This window comes from Ambystoma mexicanum, chromosome 11 (assembly GCF_040938575.1).
Source record: "Ambystoma mexicanum isolate Mex_15411 chromosome 11, UKY_AmexF1_1, whole genome shotgun sequence".
In the NCBI taxonomy this organism is placed as follows: Eukaryota; Metazoa; Chordata; class Amphibia; order Caudata; family Ambystomatidae; genus Ambystoma; species Ambystoma mexicanum.
This window is the reverse complement of record NC_090934.1, coordinates 1,319,719,685-1,319,743,097: the sequence shown is the minus strand read 5'-3', so window position 1 is coordinate 1,319,743,097 and position 23,413 is coordinate 1,319,719,685. Positions and strand designations below refer to the sequence as shown.

General features: G+C 45.8%; 1 protein-coding gene across 7 annotated transcripts in view; it reads left to right on the top strand.

Annotated features, from left to right (window-relative positions):
• LOC138504370 (tropomodulin-2-like) overlaps positions 1 to 23,413 on the top strand; it is a 462,370-nt gene that overhangs the window by 359,500 nt on the left and 79,457 nt on the right. For all 7 annotated transcript variants that reach the window (XM_069624820.1, XM_069624821.1, XM_069624822.1 and 4 more), the window contains exon 6: positions 15,701 to 15,831. In XM_069624820.1, the coding sequence (XP_069480921.1) occupies positions 15,701 to 15,831 (131 nt within the window). The remainder of the gene's footprint in view (positions 1 to 15,700; positions 15,832 to 23,413) is intronic.

Genomic DNA, 23,413 nt, shown 5'->3' with positions numbered 1-23,413 from the left:
ATAAACGATCAGTTTGCAGAATTCTGCGGCAAGCTTTATACAGAGCTGGAACTGCTCCCTCCACACCAGATTGACGAATCCTTGCCAGGATCCACCCTGAGAGGCTCAATGCTACTCAGAGGGCTGACCTGGGTCATCCGATCAGAGCTGACGAGAGAGCCCGGGCCTTAGGCTCACTCTTGGCGAGCAAGGCATCCAGACTGGATGGACTGCCCATAGCTCTTTATAAATCACTGGTTAATCGCCTGGCCCCACGGCTCGAAAATGTGTACACAGATGCACAAGCCGAGGGACGGCTACCACAGTCAATGCTCATGGCAAACATTGTAATTTTCCATATAAAGGGTTGAGACCCCGAATACTGCGGTTCCTTTCGGCCGATCTTACATATCAATGCAGATGCCAAAATTCTGGCCAAATGTCTGGCGCGGAGAGACGAGAAGGTTATGCCGCAGCTGATACACAAGGATCAGACCGTGTTCATACAGGGTGGACAATGTGCGATGGCTGCTCCATCTCATAGCCGGGAAAGGATATCTGCGGGAAGTCATTTTGACAATCAATGCTGAAAAGGCATTTAATAAAGTCCCCTGGGACTTTATGTTTCGTGTGCTGGCCGCATATGGCTTCCCCCCAACGCCCCTTGGGCTAATTAGGTAGCCATGCAAGGGGCCTGCAGCCTCGGTGACAACTAACGGGGTCACTTCCGGTCCGTTCCCAATCTACTCAGGCACCAGACAGAGTTGCCCACTCTCCCCTCTTCTGTATGCACTTTCCATTGAACCTCTTTCTGAGAAACTTTGCACTGATCCCAGGTGGTTGGGAATGTTGCGAGGGGGGGAGCAACACTGGGCATTATTGTATGCCGATGACCTGTTGATCTACATGAGTGGTTATGAGACTTAACTCCTCTGACTGCAGCAGCGACTTCAAGACTTTGGTTCCATGACCGGGTACAAGGTTAATTGGTCGAAGTTTGAGATCATCCCGCTTAAGAATGACATTCCCTGGGACCCTGGCAGGATAGCCCTGCTCTGCCTCCAGTTACGCTCCATAAAACATAGTGGGGTGGATAGCAGCCCCTTGCTGGACGAAATCACGAAGCTGAACTATCCCTCTACCCTCCAAAAGATCACAACTGATTTGGCCAAATGGAGCAAGCCGCCTTTATCTCTTACAGGCGAATCAACGCCATTAAAATGAATTCTCTCACTAAACTCACCTACTTGGCGATAATGCTGCCATGCGCTCCAGCACCCCAAATGTACAAGGAGCTAGATGCTCAGCTAACTAAATTCATTTGGCGATGTAAAAAGGTGTGGATCCGGCTTGACGTGCTGCAAGCAAACAAGGGTGATGGGAGACTGGCAGTGCCGGTGTGGCGGATGTACTACCTAGCTGCACAAGTGTGTTGTGCCAAACAATGGCTCTATGTGACAGACATCACGGGTTGGAGGGCTATAGAAATAGCCCAGATGTCACCCTACACCCCCTTGAAGTCTTGGCCATCCTGCTGACCAAACTTCCCAAATCGATCAGCTCACACCCTGAGTTAGGCCCGGCAGTGATTCAGTGGCACAGAATGAGGGCACTTCAGGGCACTGACGTGCGTGATGTGCCTGCAGGGATCAGCGTGCAGGCTTCCTGGTGACTGGCTTAGACCATATCCTGCATACCCACCAAAATACCCTTTGGACACAGATCAGAGTAATTGACCTTTTTGAGGTTTGAGTCCCCCTTGGGTTCCAGGAGGCCAGACAGGTACTTCATCTGGAGGGGACTGACTGGCTGTGCTACCACACTCTTCTGGCAGTGATTTGATCGCACATGACTGAACGCACTCTTCGCACCAAAGCCACAGCTGGAGAAAGAGAGTTAGAACAAAATATGACTTCCCACCCCTGCTTGAGATAATTTTACAATATATGGTGGCACTGCGGGGGGCTGGGCACACTGGCTCACCTCCTATGAGGCTGTGCGAAGGTCACGGCATATTGGGCAATGGTACACTCTCATTTCACACACGCTCACGGGTCACACTGAGTCTGGAGCCAGGTCCAATGCTATTTGACGCTAACCATCAAGAATGGCATGCCGACCCTGTGATTAGGAAGCTTGTCCACACCATGCTCTTTGCAGGCCACATGCTCCTTGTCCTCCACCGGAAGGCAGACGCAGTGCCCAACAGGCAGGCCTGGCTGTCCCTATCAACTAGGATGCACTCACTAGAATGCTCAGTCCTCAAGTGCCAAGCCAAATATGCGCTAGCAGATCGCTTTGGAGAATTAGCAGAGGCCGATTACTGGTGCGGGGGTGTATGAAGGGCAGGATGTCAGTCTAGGAAAATTAGACACCCCTCGAACGGAAGGCCGAAGACCAACCACCTTATTTAAAGTGTTAAGAATATAAACTCATTAGTCATTACATAGTTACTAGCTCAACTAGAGTGCGGCCAATTTAAGATGACCAGAATCGCCATTTTGTTTTCTTTCTCTGTTCTCTCTAACGCTGCTACTTTGCCTCATGTAAAACTGCTTTGCTGTAGATATGATTCCGCTTCAATGGTCCAAGGTTACTAAAGACATGTTGAAACATTACGCTGGAGAGCCAGACAGAAATGCCCGGTTCCCTCCCGCACATATCCTTGAAGGCAAGGAGCAAGGCATTTTAATCAGTACACGGATGCCAGTGAGTCTCCTTAAAAGAATAGCAATGCACAAAACTAATATTAAAGGGTATGAATTATGTTCTTCTTTACGGCCCCTCTTCTGAGCACTGTGAGGCCCCGGAGAGCAAGCTGACCTCTAGAGCATGAATCGAAACCAGGAGATAGTAAGGCCTGGAATGTGCCAGCCCCCCTACGCGCAGGTTGTCCATGAAAACAGAAGCGCTGTGTTCTCACAAATAAAGAATAGTGTATGTAAATTCGAGATTGCAAACTGTTACTAAATATGGTGATCTAAAGTGTCATATTCGTCACCATGATCAATCATCGCCTCCACCTCAAAGGGAATGAATTAGGGGCGGCATCAAATGTGTCAAATGTGTCATTACTGATTGTAAGATGCTAATTTTGTATATATGTAACTGATGTATGATTTTCGCTCTCTTGCGTCCCGCGAGGTATGTTAGACACACGTTGCGGGGCGTGGGACCATTTGGCCAACTGGGACTATTTCTTTTGAAATAAACCCTAGATTTTGGGAATACAACCTCGTGTCTGGCGTATCAGTTTGTGTGTGGTGATTGTGCCTTGTTTCCACATCCGAGGGTCCCTCAGGGGCCCCTTCAAGATGGCACCCGAATAGGGACCCTCCCCCACTTATTCCATCGTGTACGTTGCAAAATAAGGAAGGCGTTAAGAACGGCGAGGATGGGAGCGATCGAGCCGGGATCAAGAGGTGTTCGGGGTGCCCTGCATAAGTGATGAGATTCCTTGCTGCAGATCTGCACACAGCTGATTCCTGATCGACGTCCCCGGCCAGCGAACAAAGGGGCGAGGGTCCCGAAACGAGGCCGAGCCAAGATACGCAGACACAACGTCATTAGTTGCGTCAGTATACGGACGAATTGTGTCTTGAAAAGACAAATTGACTAATCAGGTGAGTCGTGCCCCGATTCGTAAGTGATCCTGATATTGGTTGAGAGTTGATTTTGCAAAATCAAACACCCAGAGTAAGTTTGATTAGCCAAGGGTAAGGTTAAAACATGCCTGGGGTATTGTCCACCTTAGCGGGATTTTTCCGCTGCGGCGAACAATCTTTGGAAACTGGCCAGGTTGCGACTCCGGTGGGAACGCCGGCTTATGATATGTATGTAAAGTATGGTGTGGGAGCAATAATGTTTTGTGAAATTTGGCATAAGCAAATCAGAAAGCAGGAACATCTTCAGTGGCCGAGTAATGGTAGTTTTGAGATGGATCGGATAGATAACCTGGAAAAGGTTTTGATAAGTAAGAAAGCACGCCCTGAGGCACTTGATATGCTTAGGGACTGGAGGAGGGAAGCAATGCTCCTATCTAGAAGTAGAGAGAAACAGGAGGAGGAGTGGAGTAATAGTTTGAGGAAGGCAAATAGACGCGATCAATAGAATATTGAAAAAATATATCCACTGAAAGAGTTACACTCTTCAGACGAATTAATGAACAAAATATTAACTGAAACAAAACAAGGCCCGAGGGGAGAGACTAAAAAGACTACGTCAGTAATTGTCATCCAACCTCCTCCTGCTGTTGCTCAGCCCCTCCCAACCCCAGCAACGCCACAGGCTGCATCAGTAATTGCACTGCCCACTAGTCAGCCAGCCCCAAGTGTTTTGCAACTATCACAGCCCCAACAGACATCTCTCACTCTCACTGCCCCTTCCGTACCTCCCGCCCAAGAGGGTGCCTCTGTCCCGACTGCCCCCCCAATGAGAGAAATTGAGCAAAGTGAATGTATGAGAGTGACCAGCAGCGCGATCAGCAAGGAGAGAAAGCGTGAGCTGCAAGAACAGGCGGAAATGTATATAGACGAGAATGATGGGGCATCCACGCTAGCGTCACTGTATGACTTCAGAAGGAACAATGAGAGACAGGTATTGTTGGAATGCATGGGGGATTATTTGTCAGCACAATGGAAAAAGTTATTTGGGAAATAACCACCGCAGCGATTGTTAGATTTGAATGCATTAGCCCATTGTAGAGGGAGAGATGAAGAAATAAAAGAGCATGTGAACAGACTGTTTGAGCTTAACAATGAACTTGATGAGGAATATTCTGAAGTAGTTGCCACACCCGGGTATGGGAGGAAGGATATTGGTAGGAAGAAAGCGGCGGGACCTTATATGCAGAAATCTTTGCTGCCACCAGGTCAGGTTAGTGGTGTACTAAAAGTATGCACACGTGAAGCGCTAAAGTGGATTTCAGATCCTAGTATTCCCGCAATGGAAATACATGGAATATTTCATGAATATTCTTTACCGATGAAAAGGAAAGCACTACAGACGATGGTTGAATATCTGATAAACAGAGATATAAGCGAGGAGAAAGCCAGCCCCCCCCCCCGAGACCATGGCAGTATATAAGAGGGCAATGGAACGAGCGACAGGAGAAACAGCCTTATCCCTCGATCTGGGAATAGAGACTCCTGCGGTAGGCACTATGCCAGCTCAGGTAATTCCAGCACATTACACAGCCCAATATGTGCACGTCGCCTTGTCTAGACAGGAAGTGAATAATATAAAACAAACAATTCCTGACATACGGAAAAATCCATCGGGTTTCTATAAAGAAGTAGAGTCTTTATTGTAATCCTCAGTGTTCACTCTGAGTGATATAGATCTAATATTCCCCGTAATTCTGCCAGCGGACATATGGAAACGAATAAGGAAGGTAGATGATGAGACAGCCTATGGCGCCACTTGGGCAAATTTAATACAGGAGGATAAAGATAAAGGAGTGGGTACGAAGCCAGGGCCGAATATGATAGCGTTGCCGGCACAAATAGTACAAATAGTACAAAGATTGAAAGAAATTGTCCCAGAGAAAAGAATTCAATGGTACAAATTGACTGCGTGTGTTCAAGGTAAGGACGTGCTGGCTATAGACTATTTTAACAGATTCGAAGAGGTATTTACAGATTTTAGCAGGATGTAAGCAGGGAAGCGGGAAAAAGGTTATTTGTTGATAAATATGTGAGAGTATTAATACTCCCGATTCAAAATTTAATAATGACATCAGAAAGTGCATGGCAAGCAAAAACGTTAGGAGAAGTTTTACACATGGCCCAATATTACGAGAATCAAGTGAATACCGAGAAAGAAAGAGAAGCGAAGGATAGAACAAATTTGAAAACAAGGGTGTTACTCCAGGAAGTATCACGACACAACAGGGGAAGGGGAAATGCATAGGGCAGAAATAATTTAAACATGCATGGATGGCCTTTGGGATTAAATCAATGTGCGTATTGCAGAGAGGAAGGACACTGGCGAGCGCAATGTCCACACTTGCAAAATAGAGGCGGGTATGGTCAGAGAAGGCAGCACAGAGGGCACCCAGGAACAAATGGCCACAACAGGAACCATATGCTGCTGCACCAGAATAATCAAGGGAATTGTGCACAGAATCAAGCCCAGGCTCCGAATCAAACTACTTTTACCCATAGTCAAAATCAGCAGAGTATACAAAATGGAAATAGAGGAAGAGGCGGGAACATTTTTGATACTCAATCGGGTGCATATTACAATAATAGCAGTGACTACACTTCGGATGATGTGTTGCTACCGCAACGGGACAGCCCATGACAGGGGTCGGAACTGGTGTCCATTCCCGTGAATCAGAAAGGACCCTACGTAGAGATGAAAGTCGGGAATTAAGAGCATAGATTCCTTGTAGATACGGGGGCACAGAAGTGCTCGATAGACCATCACTTGGTTCCAGATATACCTCTGTCAGGGCTACAAAATATCTCAGTAGGGTTTGCAGGTACCCCGGTAATACATCCCGAGTCCAAATCAGTAGCAGTGACATAGGGCCTTTTACTGAACATTGTCCATTTCTTTTAACAGAGAATTGTGGGGAAAATCTGCTGGGATTAAATTTATTGAAAAAACTAAGCACAGTTATCCACTGTACACCAGATGGGGTATTCTTGACCATTTCTCCTCAGAATATGCCAACATCTGAATTTGTGACTAAACCTTTAACAGGGGAATTGAGCGAGGTGCCAACTTGTATTTGGGAAGTGAATGACATTGATGTGGGATGCTTGAAGATAGAGCCAGTGAAAATTGTTTTAAAAGAAGGAGTAACGTTACCGCGCATCCCGCAGTATAAAATTTCAGAAGGAGAGAAAGGATTGAAAAGTATTATTTCTGACTTGGTGAAATTGGGAGTGATTGAAGAGATTACAGGCAGCACATGCAATAGCCCCATTCTTCCAGTATATAAGAAAGGGGGTAATGAGGTACCGTACCGTTTCATAATTGATTTGTGTGCATTAAACAAAGTAGTTGATCCCCAATTCCCATTAGTTCCAGATGTTACCACAATTTTGACCATGAATCCTGCTTCAGCAGAATACTTTAGTGTTATTGATTTGAAGAATGCTTTCTTCAGCATTCCAGTACACAAGGAAAGCAGATATTTGTTTGCCTTCATGTTAGGAGGGCAATCATTCACATTCACACGCATTCCACAAGGCTACACTGAAAGTCCGAGTATATACAGTAGAGCATTAAAAGAACAGCTAGACATGTTAGAACTTCCGACAGGCTGTTTATTGCTCCAGTACATTGATGACTTGTTAATTGCTGCTGACACGGAAGAGATTTGTAAAAAGAGTCCTGTCTTGTTATTGACTCATCTAGCTGTGCATGGCCATAAAGCGAGCTTAAAGAAATTTCAGTATTGTCAGAAGGAGATAGATTATTTGGGTTACCTACTCTCAAAAGAAGGGAGAAGACTAACGCCAGAGAGAATAGAGAGCATTTCTGGTATGCCTATTCCGAAGACACAGAAAGGAGTCAGAGCTATTATTGGCATGGCTTCTTATTGTCGTCAGTGGATTGTGAATTTTGCATTAATTGTGAAGCCAATGGTGGAGTTGACAAAAAAGGATATAGTGATGCCATTGCAATGGAATGAAGAATGTCAGAAAGCATTTGATTTGCTCAAGACTGTACTGTGTTCTGCTCCAGTTTTGGGCATGCCACATTATGAAAAAGTTTTTAGGTTGTTTGTGCATGAGAATGAAGGCTGTGTGTTATCTGTTTTAACACAGGAACAAGGTGGAAGAAATAGGCCATGCGGTTATTTTTCTTCTGCGCTGGACCTTGTAGCGCGCGCACTACCACGATGTTTGCGAGCTGTTGCAGTGGCTGTTGCGTCAGTGAAACAAACAGAAGGGATGGTATTGGGGCACACTTTAATTTTGATGGTGCCACATGCCATAGACGTTCTACTCAATAGAACGCAGACGCAACACCTCACCTCTGCTAGATTAACTAGATATGAAATAGTGGCGTTCGCACCCCACATCCAAATTATGAGGTGTAGCGCTTTGAATCCAGCAGAATTGATGCCAATGCCCGAGGAAGACATTGGTGGAAATGAATCGCCCCTCCATGATTGTTTAATGGTTACTTAGGAGGAAACGAAAGGGAGAATTGATTTGAGTGATACTACACTAAAGGAACCAGATGAAGAACTGTTTTGTGACGGTTCCTGCTTTAAATTACCTGACGGCACATCAACTGCCACATATGCCATCACCACGTTAAAAAGCATTGTAGAGAGTAAAAGAATTCCCTACAACTCGCCCAAGCTGCGGAAATACTTGCCTTAACGAGAGCCTGTGAAATTTCTGAAAATCTAAGCGTGAACATATACACTGACAGCCAATACGCCTTTGGCGTGGTTCATAATTTTGGCCGACTGTGGGCCGAGAGAGGTTTTCTAACATCACATGGGGCTAGAATCCAACATGGCCCTTTGATTGTACGATTGCTGTCTGCACTTACGTGTCCAAAGCACTTGGCAATTGTAAAATGTGAAGCACATAAAAAGGTGACATGCAAGGTGGGAGAGGGAAACTCATTTGCAGACAGAATTGTGAAACAATCTGCCACTGATTTGAATCCAAAAATGTTAACAGTACAGTCAGAGGAAGTACCCTGTATGATAGAAAATGGAATTGTCACTGTCAAAGAGATGCAGGCGGAAGCCACTGTCGATGAAATACAAGGGTGGGCTGAGGGCTCTGCAAAATTGGATCTGGAGGGTTGTTGGGTGGACAAGAAGAGCGGGAATTGGAGGTTGCCAAATGCCTATGTAAATGCAATGGTTACAATGGCTCACAGTCCCACCCATATTTGTGCAAAGAAAATAATTCAACATCTAGCCACAGTCTGGGAAAATCCACTCATAAAAAAGAATGCAGAGAGGTTGGTACAGAATTGTATCACGTGCCTACAACACAATGTGGGGAAGGGAACGGTGACTCCAACAGGCAGTTTTGGCCCTCTCCCCATGCCATTTGAGGTGATCCATTTTGATTTCATAGAAATGGACGGATGCCAAAACTTGAAGTATGTTTTGGTGGTCATATGTGCGTTCAGCAAGTGGGTGGAAGCGTATCCATTGAAAGACTGCACTGCCATGAGCACGGCGAAAGTAATGGTAAAGGAGTGTTTCTCTTGCTTTGGTCTGCCCCGTGTCATATAGTCGGACAATGGTCCACATTTTGTAGGTGCAGTAATACTGCAAATTTGTGCAGGTTTACAGATTGATAAACGATTCCATTGTTCGAGACATCCGATGTCGGCTGGTCTTATTGAACGCCACAACGGAATCTTGAAGTCCAGGATTAGCAAGATCTGTGCATGTAGCAAGCTAAGTTGGGTAGATGCATTACCAATAGTGTTACTGTGTATGCGAACATCTGTACAGGCGAGAACTGAGCTCTCCCCGTACGAAATCATCATGGGGAGACCAGCAAATGTTTGGTGTGCACATCAGCAAAAAAGGCTGAGGGAAGTGGAACATCCTGTACTCAGCATCTATTGTAATCTGTTAATGAAAAAACTGTGTTTGATTCATCAGCAGGTGCAGGAGGCATTGCCCATAAGGTACACTGGCCCAGGACACGCATTGGAGCCAGGAAACTGGGTGCTAGTGAAACATTTTGAACGGAAAACATCATTAGCACCCAGGTGGCGTGGGCCCTACCAGATCCTCCTGACTACGCAGACGGCAATACAAGTGGATGGACGAAAGGCGTGGATACATGCCACACACGCCAAGAAAGTCCCACCACCACTTGACACTTTGACTGATCGGGAGAACGACCAGAAAGAGACAGTGGTTCCAGAAACGAAAAATACAATTGCCAGTTCTTGGCCACAGAAACTGCCTGATCCTGAAACAAAGCCTGATGAGATTGCCATAAAAGAGAAAGGGCAAAGAGTGCCCCAACGTTGTCCAGCAGATTCTGCATCACTGCTGTCTGACATCAAGCGTATACCTCTGTGGCGCCCACCATCTTCTGTTGCGCCACAGCCTGCATCATTGCCTGGGTGCCCATCATCATCTGCCATTGCGCCCCAGGCTGACTCCAAGCTTGAGACCGGAAGTGCACCCGCACTATTTGTTGACCACACGATACTGGGAGCAAATCGGTATAACCTACGGAGCAGAAAAAAGGAGTGATCACACCTTCATCTTTTTGTGATTTTATTGCCTCTGTTTTCTATTCTCGGATGAAGTAGGAACCGGAGGCCTAGAGGAGGGTGGCATGAGGGTTGTGCAAACCAGACAGCTCAACGAACGCAACTCTTCGGTGCTAAATCCATGTGTCCGGAACCCGAGCGGACAAGTGGGGCGCACATGGTACAAAAGCAACTGCTCTGAAACTCTAGAGCAATGTGCGAATGCACAGAGATCTTGCCAAGCGACTAAGCAATCCAGGCTGATAAGAACTGGCATAGAAAGACTGTAGACATTTATTGAACATTGAACTCTCTAACATTCCAAGAAGCTCATCGACAGGAGATATTCACGACGGGCACGGCGGAAGAAGAAGGACGAGAGAAGATGCCGGAACCAGCAAACGTCCCTCCTGCACCAATGTTGATAATGAGTTAAACGCAGTACATAGAAAGGTGAAAAAAAAGGACATGGTCGGAAGAATTGTGTGCTGGCCCTAGCAATAATAATGTGTATAATGAGTATATTAGCCCCAATACTAACCATATCAGTATTGTGGTACTTGGAGGGAATGCACCCTTTGGAGGTACTTTTGCCTGTTGTGAACATTTCCATGATGGAAAGCCCAGTTCATGTGATTTCCTATACCCTGTCCCCAAAGGAAGAGAGACATAGGGAAGGGTATGGGAACAACACATTACTATTGATAATGAACATGACACACTCAATACTAAGAAAAAACAACTGTTGGGTTTGTGCCAACTTGCCCCAGCATGGTGATAAGGAAATAGGATGGTATGTACAGCCCCTGCCATTGACCTCTGCATGCCATGCCTCTCTGAATGCCTTATATTATGGGAAATGGAACGGAAGTGAAACTGGTCAACTAGACAAAACAAACATGAATGAATTCGAGGAAGTGATTATGAAACCGGTGGGTTGCTCCATGTTCCATAAAAGACGATTAATTACACCAGCAATAATGCCACAGGATAGATTGTCTATGCCTCATAAATCATCTGTGATCACGTTTCATATGAACCCAGAAGGAAACAAGGATGTGACGCCCCCTTCCTATACAGTAAATTATAATCCACGTTCGGTCCCTTGTGCCATGCTGCACATTCTGTGCCTGCGCAGGAACATTCCAATGCCCCCAGACGCAGATGATGAAGATGGGGATGGAGACAGAGATGGGGATGGGATGCCACAACCACCTCCTGGGGGTCCGCTAGATGGACAATGAGCACGGGATGCACTGATTCGCATTTACTTTTGAGAGGCAGCACATTCACAGCATTGCATGGATATGGTGATGCCAAAAAATGAATTGTTGTACTGGAAATGAAATGATGGATGTCCACTCATGTATGTTTTTTTGAAATGATGATATACTGATGAATTAACAACAGGGAAGGAGGTGCTATGGTTAGGGAAGCTGTACACCCGTGCCCACCCACCACCCAAACGTACCCACCCCCAACCAGGCCCCAATACTCAAACCCCCTACTGGTCCACCCCCACCTCCCAAACGTACCCACCCCCAACCAGGCCCCAAAACTCAAACCCCCTAATGGTCTTCCCACACCTCCCAAACGTACCCACCCCCTCACACCCTCTAGTCCACATGTGTCCTGCAGTGCCCGACACACATGTCATCATTTCCGTGTGCGCTTATGTGCTTGTGCATCCTTGCTCGAGAGCCCTGTTAGCCGACTCGAGCGCCTCCGTGGACTGGCAGTGGTGGAGCTGGATGGGGTGGTGGTATTGGATGGCACAGAATCTGGAATAGGTGGCATATGTGCAAGATTTGCCTGCTGGCCAATCAACATGGACTCAATCATCCTTGAGGTGTTGTCATTGCCCTCCCGCACATGGCGTGCCAGGGTGACTATAGTGCTGGCAAAGGGTCCAATGGACCTTGAGAGGTGACGTACAGATGTGCTGTAGCACTCCCTCTGCAGCCTACATTCCTTGAGCTGCCTCTCCACCAGCTGGGTGAGGGTAGCCTGCTGCTCCTCCATCCGCTGCTTGCGGGAATTTAGCTCTGCCATTGAAGGGGTAGGTGACCTCATAGGACTGTGGAGTGATGTGGGGCTGAACTCTAGCTGATGGAACGATTCCAAGTCATCCAGGGTGGGCACCTCCCCCTGTGGCCCTGTATCAGACTGCACTGCCGGGGCACTGTTGTCACTACATGCTGCCTCCTCTGCAACACAGATGCTCTCTGTGGTGGGTTGCATTGGCATGATGGGTGCCTGTGGCACCTGTGCTGCATCAGGCAGCGTGAAGATGGTAGAGATGTTGGTGATGGTGGCCGGCACATGTGTTGCAATTGCTACTGGGGGCAGAGATGCCGAACTGCTGGCAGCATCGTCCTGGGCAGGGGCGCAGGCTTGCACACGTGCAGGAGCTGATTGCCTGGGCTGTTGTGCAGTATCACTGTCACTCGATACGGCTGTGGGGACACATAGGGCATGCATTTAGCTATGTGGTGGTGCCTGATGGGTGCATCACATGCATCATACAGGTTGATCATTAAATAGTAGCATTTACATGCATCTGCTTTTTGCTGGTAATGCATTGTAGTGATATGGGTCACCATCTGGTTCATGATGGGTCCTTTGGCCCAGTCATGCGCTGCCTGGGGGGGGTTGTTAATGCGTCCTTTGGCCCAGTCATGCACTGCCTGGGGGGGGTTGTTAATGGGTCCATTGGCCCTGTCATACACTGCCTGGGGGGGTTATTAATGGGTCCTTTGGCCCAGTAATGCACTGCCTGGGGGGTGGTGGGGTTGTTAATAGGTCCATTGGCCCTGTCATGCACTGCCTGGGGGGGGGTTGTTAATGGGTCCATTGGCCCTGTCATGCACTGCCTGGGGGGGTTGTTAATGGGTTCTTTGGCACAGCAATGCACTGCCTGGGGGGTGGGGAAGGGTTGTTAATGGGTCCATCGGCCCAGTCATGCACAGCCTGGGGGGGTTTGTTAATGGGTCCATTGGCCCTGTCATGCACTGCCTGGTTGTTAATGGGTCTATTGGCCCAGTCATGCACTGCCTGGGGGCGTTGTTAATGGGTCCATTGGCCCTGTCATTCACTGCCTGGGGGGTTGTTAATGGGTCCTTTGGCCCAGTAATGCACTGCCTGGGGCGTGGGGGGATTGTTAATGGGTCAACTGGCCCAGTCATGCACTGCCTGGGGGGAGGGGGTTGTAAATGGGTCTATTGGGCCACTCCTGGCCTCTACATATACTTATATGGCATTCATATTTGCACACTTACCAGCATCTGCAGGTGAGCTCACTCCTGCCTCAGCATCCCGGATCCCATGGATGCCCTCAAGGTGGAGGACACTGCTGCAGTGCTCCTCCCATGTTTGCAGCCTCAGTGGGGAAGGGGGTCCTCCACCTGTCCCACTGCTGCGTTGGCGGTGTGTGGAGATCAGGTTCCGCACCCTCAGCCTGAGGTCGTCCCACCGCTTGTGGCAGTCCTTTACACTCCTCACAGTCACGCCCACAGCTGTGCACTTGCGTGCTGCTTCCGCCCACACTTCCTTCCTCCGCTGCTGTGTAGCATGCCGTTGATCAGCACTGAACAGCATCTCAGCATGCTCCACTATGTGCTCGACCAGAACAGTTAGCTCTGCCTCGCTAAAGCGCTGTTTGTGCTGCCTCTGGGCTGGAATCCTGGAAGACATGCTGGTGGTCCCTTTTGGCTTCTCACAGTGTGGATTTTGCTTGTGCTGACTCTGGATGGCAATGGATTGTGCTTTATATGATTGCCGCCTCTCTGTTTCCTGTTTTGGCGATCATGGTATTTCCGGTTCCGTGTCCGTGGTGACGGTGGCGGAAATGGGTTTTACGCTACTTGTGGCACCGCTATGTCCATTTCCGTGGGTTTTTCCGTGACGGCGGTTACACCGTTTCCGCGTCCATGTGGTGCTTGCGACTGACAGCACGTAATCGGCTGGTCTTTCCGCAACCTTGCAGACGCAGAAACTTTGTTACTGCCGCCGCGGAATCACCGCAGTCCAGACCAGGGAAGTTGCAATGAGGCCCACTGACTGTGAACATGCTGTCTACGGATTTGGGCATGATGTTTGTATTGCTCCTACCTGTAGTATCATCATTCATGTGAAGGCTATAAGGATATTTGCATACATATGTGGGTGGGGGTGGGAAATGTTGGGGAGAGTAGGGGGGACGTGACTTCACACGGCACATTGTACATCACATGCTATAATGGCCCTTCTTTGTTTGGGCCAAATGGTCATGTCATCTGTTATACGATTGAAACGTTTAATAAAAAGATTTGTCCAAAAAAAACAGCTTTTCTTTTTAGGGAAAAAGCAATCCAAAATTGACATACTTTTAAAAAACCTGCTTGGAGGAGAAATCCAAGTGTTGGGCCAGGCACAGGTCCCACGCAGAGACATGTCCTTGTCTCTTTCATTTCATATGATTTTCTAAAGTGGTAGGGCCAGTTACTTGGTTAGGTTTTGGACAGATCACTTTTGACTTTGGACGTTGATGTGCAGCCTTAGTTTTATTTTAATTTCAATAAAAGACCATTGAACATGAATTTAACTCGTCCAACTCCAACGCCACATAAGCAAATACCTTCCCCATGTCTGCGCAAAAGCTAAAATGGTTGGCGTTTTTCTCCTCAAACTTCTTCCCCCCGAATCCAGTGGCAACCGGGGAGATCAATTAAAAGCACTGTCAGAGTGTTCTCCACCAGGAATAATTTTGTGATGTCCAATCACAATGTTCACTTTGAATATAGTGTGCCCCATAGGGGACAATTATCAAAAGTTGGTTGCATCCAAATTACAACCTAATGTATTAATTAAACAGAGTTATAAATCATATGCATTTTCCTATAAACAATTCTTGCAAATGAAACAAGGACAGGAAAGCAAGAAAAACAGAAACCCTAAATGAGAAACCCAAAACAAGTGCTAGAAACGAATAGAGTCCAACAGCTCTGAAACATATAATATTACAAGCCTAGCCCCATGCACAACATAACTTAATGCATAAGGGTAGAGAGAGTGGCCCCTCGGGAAACCGTATAGTAAATAACAGACACCTCCTATCAATGTTCTAGAGGGGACCCTTAAACCAGGGTCATGGAAATGATTGGCTATGCCTGTACTTGTTGTGCTTGTGTTACACCCACCTTTTTCAGGATTAAAATGTGTCTACATGAATGGCTCTTCCATAGACAGGAGAGGTATATGGTACTCAAGTACATTCTTATCACCAACGTCTTCTGGCGCACCGTGACCCTTATCGTCTTCCCCCAATCCTACTTCTAACCCCAGGCACACCATCTTTTTGATTTCCACCAGAACATTTAGAATCAGAGGGCAACGATGCTTACTGGGCATGGCTTTCGAATATTGAAGGCCAGAGTCTGCCATGACCCCCTCTCTCACTCCCAGCTGCCTTATGTGTGATTTTGAAGACAGTGTGATATACACAGAATTCTCTCTGTGATTGTCTCTCTCGTTGCAGGTGTGGTGAAAGCGGAAAAGGTCAAACCAGTCTACGAGGATCCACCCAACACCACCAACGTGGAGGAAACGCTCCAGCTAATAAAAGCCAATGACCCCAGCGTGCAGGAAGTGAACTTAAATAACATCAAGGTAAGTGTCCTCGTTTGCTGGGGGATCAGGGGATCGTGGGCTCGGGGGTGGCTGCAATTATTTAGTATAGGGATTTATATAACTGACACAATTTGGCAATTAGGCATAGCAGAGAATAGGACTTACCCCTTAATGTGCCATACCCCCTCACAGTTACATATTAAGGGTTTGCCCTTACAGGCTCAAGACACAAGCAGGTATGCATACACATGATTCACAATGTTTGAAACCATTTAAATCAAAAGGTGGACATTGATCATCCACATCATTATTGTTTATGCATATGTGCAGATATTGCTGGGGAGTGTACGCATCTACTTCATATTACAATATTCAAACTAATGATGAAGTAGAACTTGTGTATGTACATTGCCATTTCTCAGCCAGCGTCCCTATATCACTAGTCACTAGCCACAAATTGAATGTGGTGTTGATCCAGTATCAGTTTCTTGGGGTGTTGGCGGTGTGTAGAGGGGGTTGCGGTGCATCACACGCCCCATTCTTTGCCTCTTTCTTGGTTCTCTCTTCTGGATACAGTTTGACATTAGTACACATTCTAATCAAGCTCATACAAGGTTTCAAGACAAATAGACGGTGGAGGAGAACTTATTCAGTAGACAACCCCTTTCTGGACACCCAAGGCTCATCATTCGTGGTGGTTGGCGTGATCATCCTGTTTTGCAGCTGTGCTGTTTCCCTACTCTCTAAACGTATATCTGTGTGCTGGCGGTTTGCCCACTTAGGGCCTCGTTATGAGTAATTTCATAATGGAGGAGACATGTGGTATTTTAAATACTTTCTCTTTTTAAAATAAAAGTTACTCGTCGGATGGGATTACATGGGATATTTATTGCATGGAGTACATAGAAAGTAGCATACCATACTTTTTATGTGGCCTATGCAGTAAATATCCCAATGCGACCACAGCTCGTAATTGGGTACTGTTATATGATGGAAGTGAAGGACATTCAAGGGTTAAATGACTGAGCGAGGAAGGAGGAAGAGGAGGAGCCTCAGGGAGGAAGGGGCATTCAGTATTAATAAAATGTTAAATGCGTAACACGTGTCCTGTTGTCCTTGTCTGAATGTGCATGCCGTGGTATTTTTTTTTTCTTTTTTTTCACCATGAAAATTTATACAAGCAAATGCAAGAGAACAGCAAAAACATCAAATCTAATAAAAATTATTATACAAATTCCAAATCTTCTCATATGATGACAATTTACCCTTCAGTTTATATATCATCTTTTCAGTCCTTGACAGACCATGCATCTCTTGAATCCAATCCTCAAAGGAAGGAGGAACCTGACCTTTCCACCCACGGAGAATCAGTCTTTTGGCTACAATGAAAGCCCTAAAGGACCATTTTTAAGTGCAGAGCTGACATCGGCCAACCCAGAATCATCTCCAAGGATTACCGTCCTAAAATCCAGTAGAGACCCACCGCCCGTAATCCTCTCACATACATCACACACCTTGATCCAAAACTCTCTCACCCGCACACAGCTCCATAGCATATGTTCCAGTGACCCAACTTCTTGAACACATCCCCAACAATCCTCACAGTCAGACATTCCTCTTCTATGAAGTGTCTCCGGGCACCAATATACACGATTCAGAATCTTTATCTGGCGAGACCTCTCACCCAAATTCAGCGAGCACAGCGATACATTCGCACACATATTCCTCCAGGCATCCATGTCTATTTCAGACCCAATCCTCTCACTCCAAACAGTCCTCAAATTGTCATTACTCGGATAATGTGATACGATTAGCTTGTACACTCGACTGGCCAGTCCATACCTCTCATCATTCGAACCTGTCAGAAAAGCCCTAACATCCCACGAGTCCGACCAGTCTACCACCCCAACCGCTTTTTTTAGGCGTCTATAAGCAGAGTCCGACAGCCCATCAAAATTACATCTTTCCCTCAGTTCCGCAGCTGTCCACCAACGATCTTCATTCCCCAAATCAGATACTAGTTTGATACCCATCAAAAACCAATCAGGCCAAAAAATTGTCCGAGAATTATCTCTAATCTTTGGATTCAACCAGATAGAGGCACCCCTACATTTAAAAGCGTCACGGCCCAAGAATGATAACACTTCAAACCATGAATTTTGCAAAAAAGACGTAGTCAACAGATTGCCACCTGGAATCTTTGTATTAGTGGTCAACAAGGCTTCAGGGCCCAGCGGCCCATAGGCATTCAACTCCGCCACCGCCCAACTATCTAAGTCGCCCGTCAAAAACGGAATAAAAGAATGAGCCGAGAACGCCAGATGGTAGGCCCTAAAATTTGGGACACCCAGACCACCCAAATGTACTGGAAGTTGCAACTTCCAAAGACTAAGTCTTGGAGGTTTCCGATCCCATAAAAATTCCTGAACCAAACGATCCAGATCTCTCCAGAAACCACTCCTAATTTTCAGCGGAAGCATACTAGAAACAAAGTTAATTCTAGGCGTCATATTCATTTTCAGGGCATTGACTTTCCCCCACAGCGAGAGACGAAGCAGCGACCATCTTTCCAAATCCATCTTACAATCCCGAATAAGTACACTCATGTTTTCTTCAACCATAATGGAGACCGTATGCGTCAACCACACCCCCAAATAGCGCATACGTTCCTCACACCAGGAAAACCCCAGCCCCGTGACCAGAGCCTTATCACACCTGTTGGATAGGGGCAAGACTTCAGACTTCAAGCAGTTAATCTTGTATCCTGAACAATCGTGATAATCAGACACAATCCTCATCAGACAGGGCAGGGACCCTTCCAAATTCTGTAGTACCAACAAGAGATCATCTGCATAAAGTCAAACCTTTTGCATGACACCCCAACAATTAACACCTTGTAGAACTGGTTCATTTTTAATGCAGACTGCTAGAGGCTCAATTGACAAAATAAATAACAAAGGAGAAAAAGGGCATCCCTGGCGTGTACCTCTGTGCAAACAAAAAGGTTCCGACATCACCCCATTAGTCTTAACAGCTGCAGTCGGATTGGCATATAGGAGAGCAACCCAAGAAACAAGATCTTCACCCAAGTTCATCTTCCTCAGTACTGAAAACAAATAATCCCAACTGACCCTGTCGAAAGCTTTCTCTGCGTCTAGAGAAAAAAGCAGCATCACATTACATTTTTTCCGCCATTTCCATGGATAGTATCAGTTTCCTAATATTACTGGAAGTACGCCTATGTTTCATAAATCCAGACTGCTCTACACCAATTAAGGCCGGTAAATAATGCACCAGACGCATTGCAAGAACCTTGGCCAGAATCTTATTATCGGTGTTGATTAGGCTAATTGGACGATAACTAGCCGGGAGGTTACTGTCCTTACCCTTTTTCAAAAACACTGAAATAGCAGCATGGTTAGTACTTTTAGGCAACGTCCCTACCAATTTGCTAGAAACAAACATATCTCTCAACAGCTCCAAGGCCGAATTCGGGAGGATCCGATAAAACTCACATGGGAGGCCATCAGGATCCGGGATTTACCTACATTCAGCCCCGAAATAGCACTTTTGATCTCATCAACCATTATCATATTACCAGGAAGATCACGCTCCGAATCTTGAATCCTGGGTAAGTTCACAAATTGCCAAAAAAGTCCTCACCCCTACCCGAAATATCTGCCTCATTGCCATACAGATTCTCATAGAAATCTTTAAAAATTGTGTTAATTTTATTGGGGTCAAATGTGATTCTACCCTCCTGGTCCACCATAGAAGCAATTGCTGACTCAGAAACTTTTTTCTTCAACCGGTATGCCAGCCATCTGTCACAACGTTCACCCTTTTCGAAATAAGTACACTTAGAATAGAACAAGCCACGTTCCGCCCTCAGTGCCAAAAAGTCTCCCATTTCTTTTTTAAGCTTTTTCAACAATGTCAATTTAACTGAGTCAGTCGGATCAAGCATCAGGTCTCGAGAGAGTTCCCCAATACGTAGGTCTAGATCTAACCTCTTTCTCTCCTCCCTCTTCCGTTTACCACTAGACAGCCCCAAACAAACACCTCGCATACAACATTTAAATGCTTCCCACGTGTTTGCCACACTGACTTCCTCTGAGCGATTCTCATCTACAAAATAGTTTGCTTCCGAAACAATCTTTTCTAATATCTCTTCATCCAATAAGATTGAGGTGTTTAGCTTCCATGAGAAGGTTCTCACACACCGAAATTTGAGTTTCACTTGCATCACCACCGGGGCATGATCACTCAATACAATGTTGCCCATATCACACGAGGTAATACTCTCCGTCACATTTCCACTAGTAAAAAACATGTCAAGCCTGGAAAATACACCATGAGCACTAGAAAAGAAACTGTATTGACGTTTGTCTAAGTTTCTCAAGCGCCACATATCCTTCAGATTATGCTCTTCCAAGAGGGATCCAAGTGCTCGGTGATGATGATCACAACGCAATACTCGCCTGACCTGACTCCTATCCAGCATAGGATCAATCACTGTATTAAAATCTCCCCCAAGAAGAATGTTAGGATTATTGAAATCTAAAAGAGTTTGAGCTACCATTCCAAAAAAGGAGCCATCATCTACTGTTGGAGCGTACACATTGCAAAGTGTCCACAATTCCCCCTGAATCTCAACCAACAGTACAATCATTCTACCATCTTTATCTGCACACTCTCTTAAAACTTTAACTGGCAGTTTCTTCCTAAATAAAATGGCCACGCCCCTTGACCGTGTTGTAAATGAAGAGCCATGAGCGGAGCCCACCCACTCCTTTTCAAAATTAAAAATCTCATCTACTAAAATTTGAGTTTCCTGCAAAAAACATATGTCAGCATGCATGTCCTGTAACATGTGAAAAACTTTCTTTTTCTTCAGTAAATTATTAACCCCATTCACATTCCATGAGACAACACAGAGATCATTGTCTGCACCTGCACCACCTATGCGCGATGCCATCCTTACACCATGGAGGTCAAAAAAAACATCAGAACCAAAAATAGTACAGAAAAAACCTGAAAAATTATATACACTTAAAGATAAACAAAAAATAAATAGTAAAAAACAAAAAGAACAGATAAGACTGCGAAGTCTATTCAGCCGAACAAACAATTTAAACAACATTCCAAACCATCCCCAGGACCTCTCCCAAGGAACCATTGAGTCCCTTTAATAGTACATCAAAACCTGCCTCAACCAAAATTAAAAGCTAGATCAAAACAAACCCATATTAGAAAATTGCATGCACACCCCACCACCACCAACCCTCTGTCCCAAAAAATCAATGTTTCGAAGAAAAAGTAGGCACTATACCGCTACCCACTAGACAGTTAAATGTATATATGCACAACATAAGGCTAACACAGTACCTGAACCCTCGGAATGCTAAGAGAAAAACTGCTAAAAGGAAAAGGCAGTGCCAAACCCCTGTTTGTGACATGAAACCGTGGTCAACAATTATCATTACCCGTATGAACATGAGCATTAAATATGCATATCCCGTTATCCAGAACCTGTAAATCCCCAAATACCAATATCACCTTCGTTATTAATCCCACCATCAATAACACTTAACATTTAATATTATGGTCTCAGGAGAAGGCCATGCAGCTCCAAATGCATCAGTATTCCGGAGAAAGAAAGCACAAACAGTACAGTGACTCTGTATCAAAAAAGTGCTGCTTAAAATTCTCCACTTCCATACTCCAAACAAGTTTGCCTTCTATTAACAAAGTTCCAGAAGTTCCAACGTATTTGAACACTGGCACTGTCATATCCGGAGAGCAAGGGACAGTGAAACGTTGATCTGAGGCACTAAATGTGAGAGTCAATATTGACATGTAATAATCCCAAAATTGACAAAGAAGGCTGTCCAAATGAAGAAACCAGTCGACCAAACAGAGCCAGGCTAGCTAGCGTGTCCATCCAACAACAGGATCATGCCCAGACGTTGCCAAAGGAGCACAAGCAACTCCCTAAACTTGACCCTCTCAGTACAGGAACACGAACCTCGGGCAACACTGTCATATAAATGATGTTACCATGAGCCACTCCCGCATGCACTCAATCTGCAAAAACATGCGCTGTAAAAGTGGTGCCATCTTCACTTGCATTGTTAACTTGTGGAGCTGATGTAATGCACCAAACAATGCGTAGAAAATCGCCTAGCATGTAGTAATGAAATCCTCTCCATCCCAAGTGCATTCACACTCCCGGCGATGTCAAAGGTCCATATTACAGACCAGAGCCGACACAATTCAACATTACATAGCTGTCAACCATCAAATTGCTCTTCAGCTATACTTTGCTCTTAATTTTGTAATGCTATTGTAATGCTATTGCCAAGGATGCAAGTTCGATCGCAGAAAAACAAGATGCAGAGCAAGTGATTGATCCAATAAGTAATCTGCAATTACACAGTAATGCATCTTTCAGTTACAGGTGGATACGCTCTATGTTGCCCAATGGAACAGAGCAACCACGGATGGATGCAGTCAATGTATCCTATTCATGCATGGGAAACCACATAGATACACCTGTTGCTCCTGTCGATTCCAGGGTGGCAGAAGAGAGGAAAATGTATCATAGCACATCAATGCAGACATCAGTCACCAAGTCTGGGGAGAAGTACTTCCACGAACCAGCAAAAAATCACGGATCCTAACGATACGGCAATTACATACCTCGCATCGTCCGGGACCCGATCTTACGACCACATCCCCATCATAGCATGCGGGTCATCCGTGCGCCATCGTATGTCTGTGCTGCCATCTACCTCTAAGCGAACGCTCCCAGCAACGTAGGGAGCCGGGATTCGTACGCGGGAGGCCAGGGATCATACGCCGGTCGACAGCTGACGTTCATACGTGTACGTGCAAGCACATGATACAGGTAAAGGTCCCTTACTCGAATCCAGCAAAAGGACCAGGAAGCACGGATCGAAGCCTCGAAAGGAATCCTGAGTATATTACGATCCACATTGGCGAACAGATAAGTTCCAAGGCCTCATTAACTGCCACATAAGCACAGGCGCCATTTTGATGTCAAAAAATTCATAGCCCATATTGTAAAAATGAAAACTTCATAAAATCCAAAATGAAATCAGAAGAGGGGGGAAAAAAGGGGGGGGGGTGGCATGCTGGTCCCAATTCACTCCATGACATGTGCAGGCCCAGAAAGACTCCTCTTATAAGTTTCAAGCCACTCAAGAGCAAGGGTTGAATCAGATGTGCTTCTCTCCCCATCAGGAAAAACAATTGTCAAAACATTATTTCTACTGAGAAAAGCCTTCAGTATAAGCTGTCTAGCCAATTCTTTAGCCCCCCGAAAGGACCTCCTCTGAATCAGGATTTCTTTGGGAAAGTCAGGGTAAATAAATACAGCTTTACCTTTGTGTGTAGCATTCCCCACTTGCCTGGCAGCTCTCATCAAGCTTTCCTTAGACCTGAGATTCAAAAAGGAAATCAAGATGTGCCTTGCTTTTTCCTTCTGGTGTTTGCCAATACGAAAGATATTATCTACATCTTCCAACTTGATAGTAGTGCAATGAAAACTATCCCTGAAGACTTGAAAAACCAGAGAAGGCAAGTCTTCATCATCTCC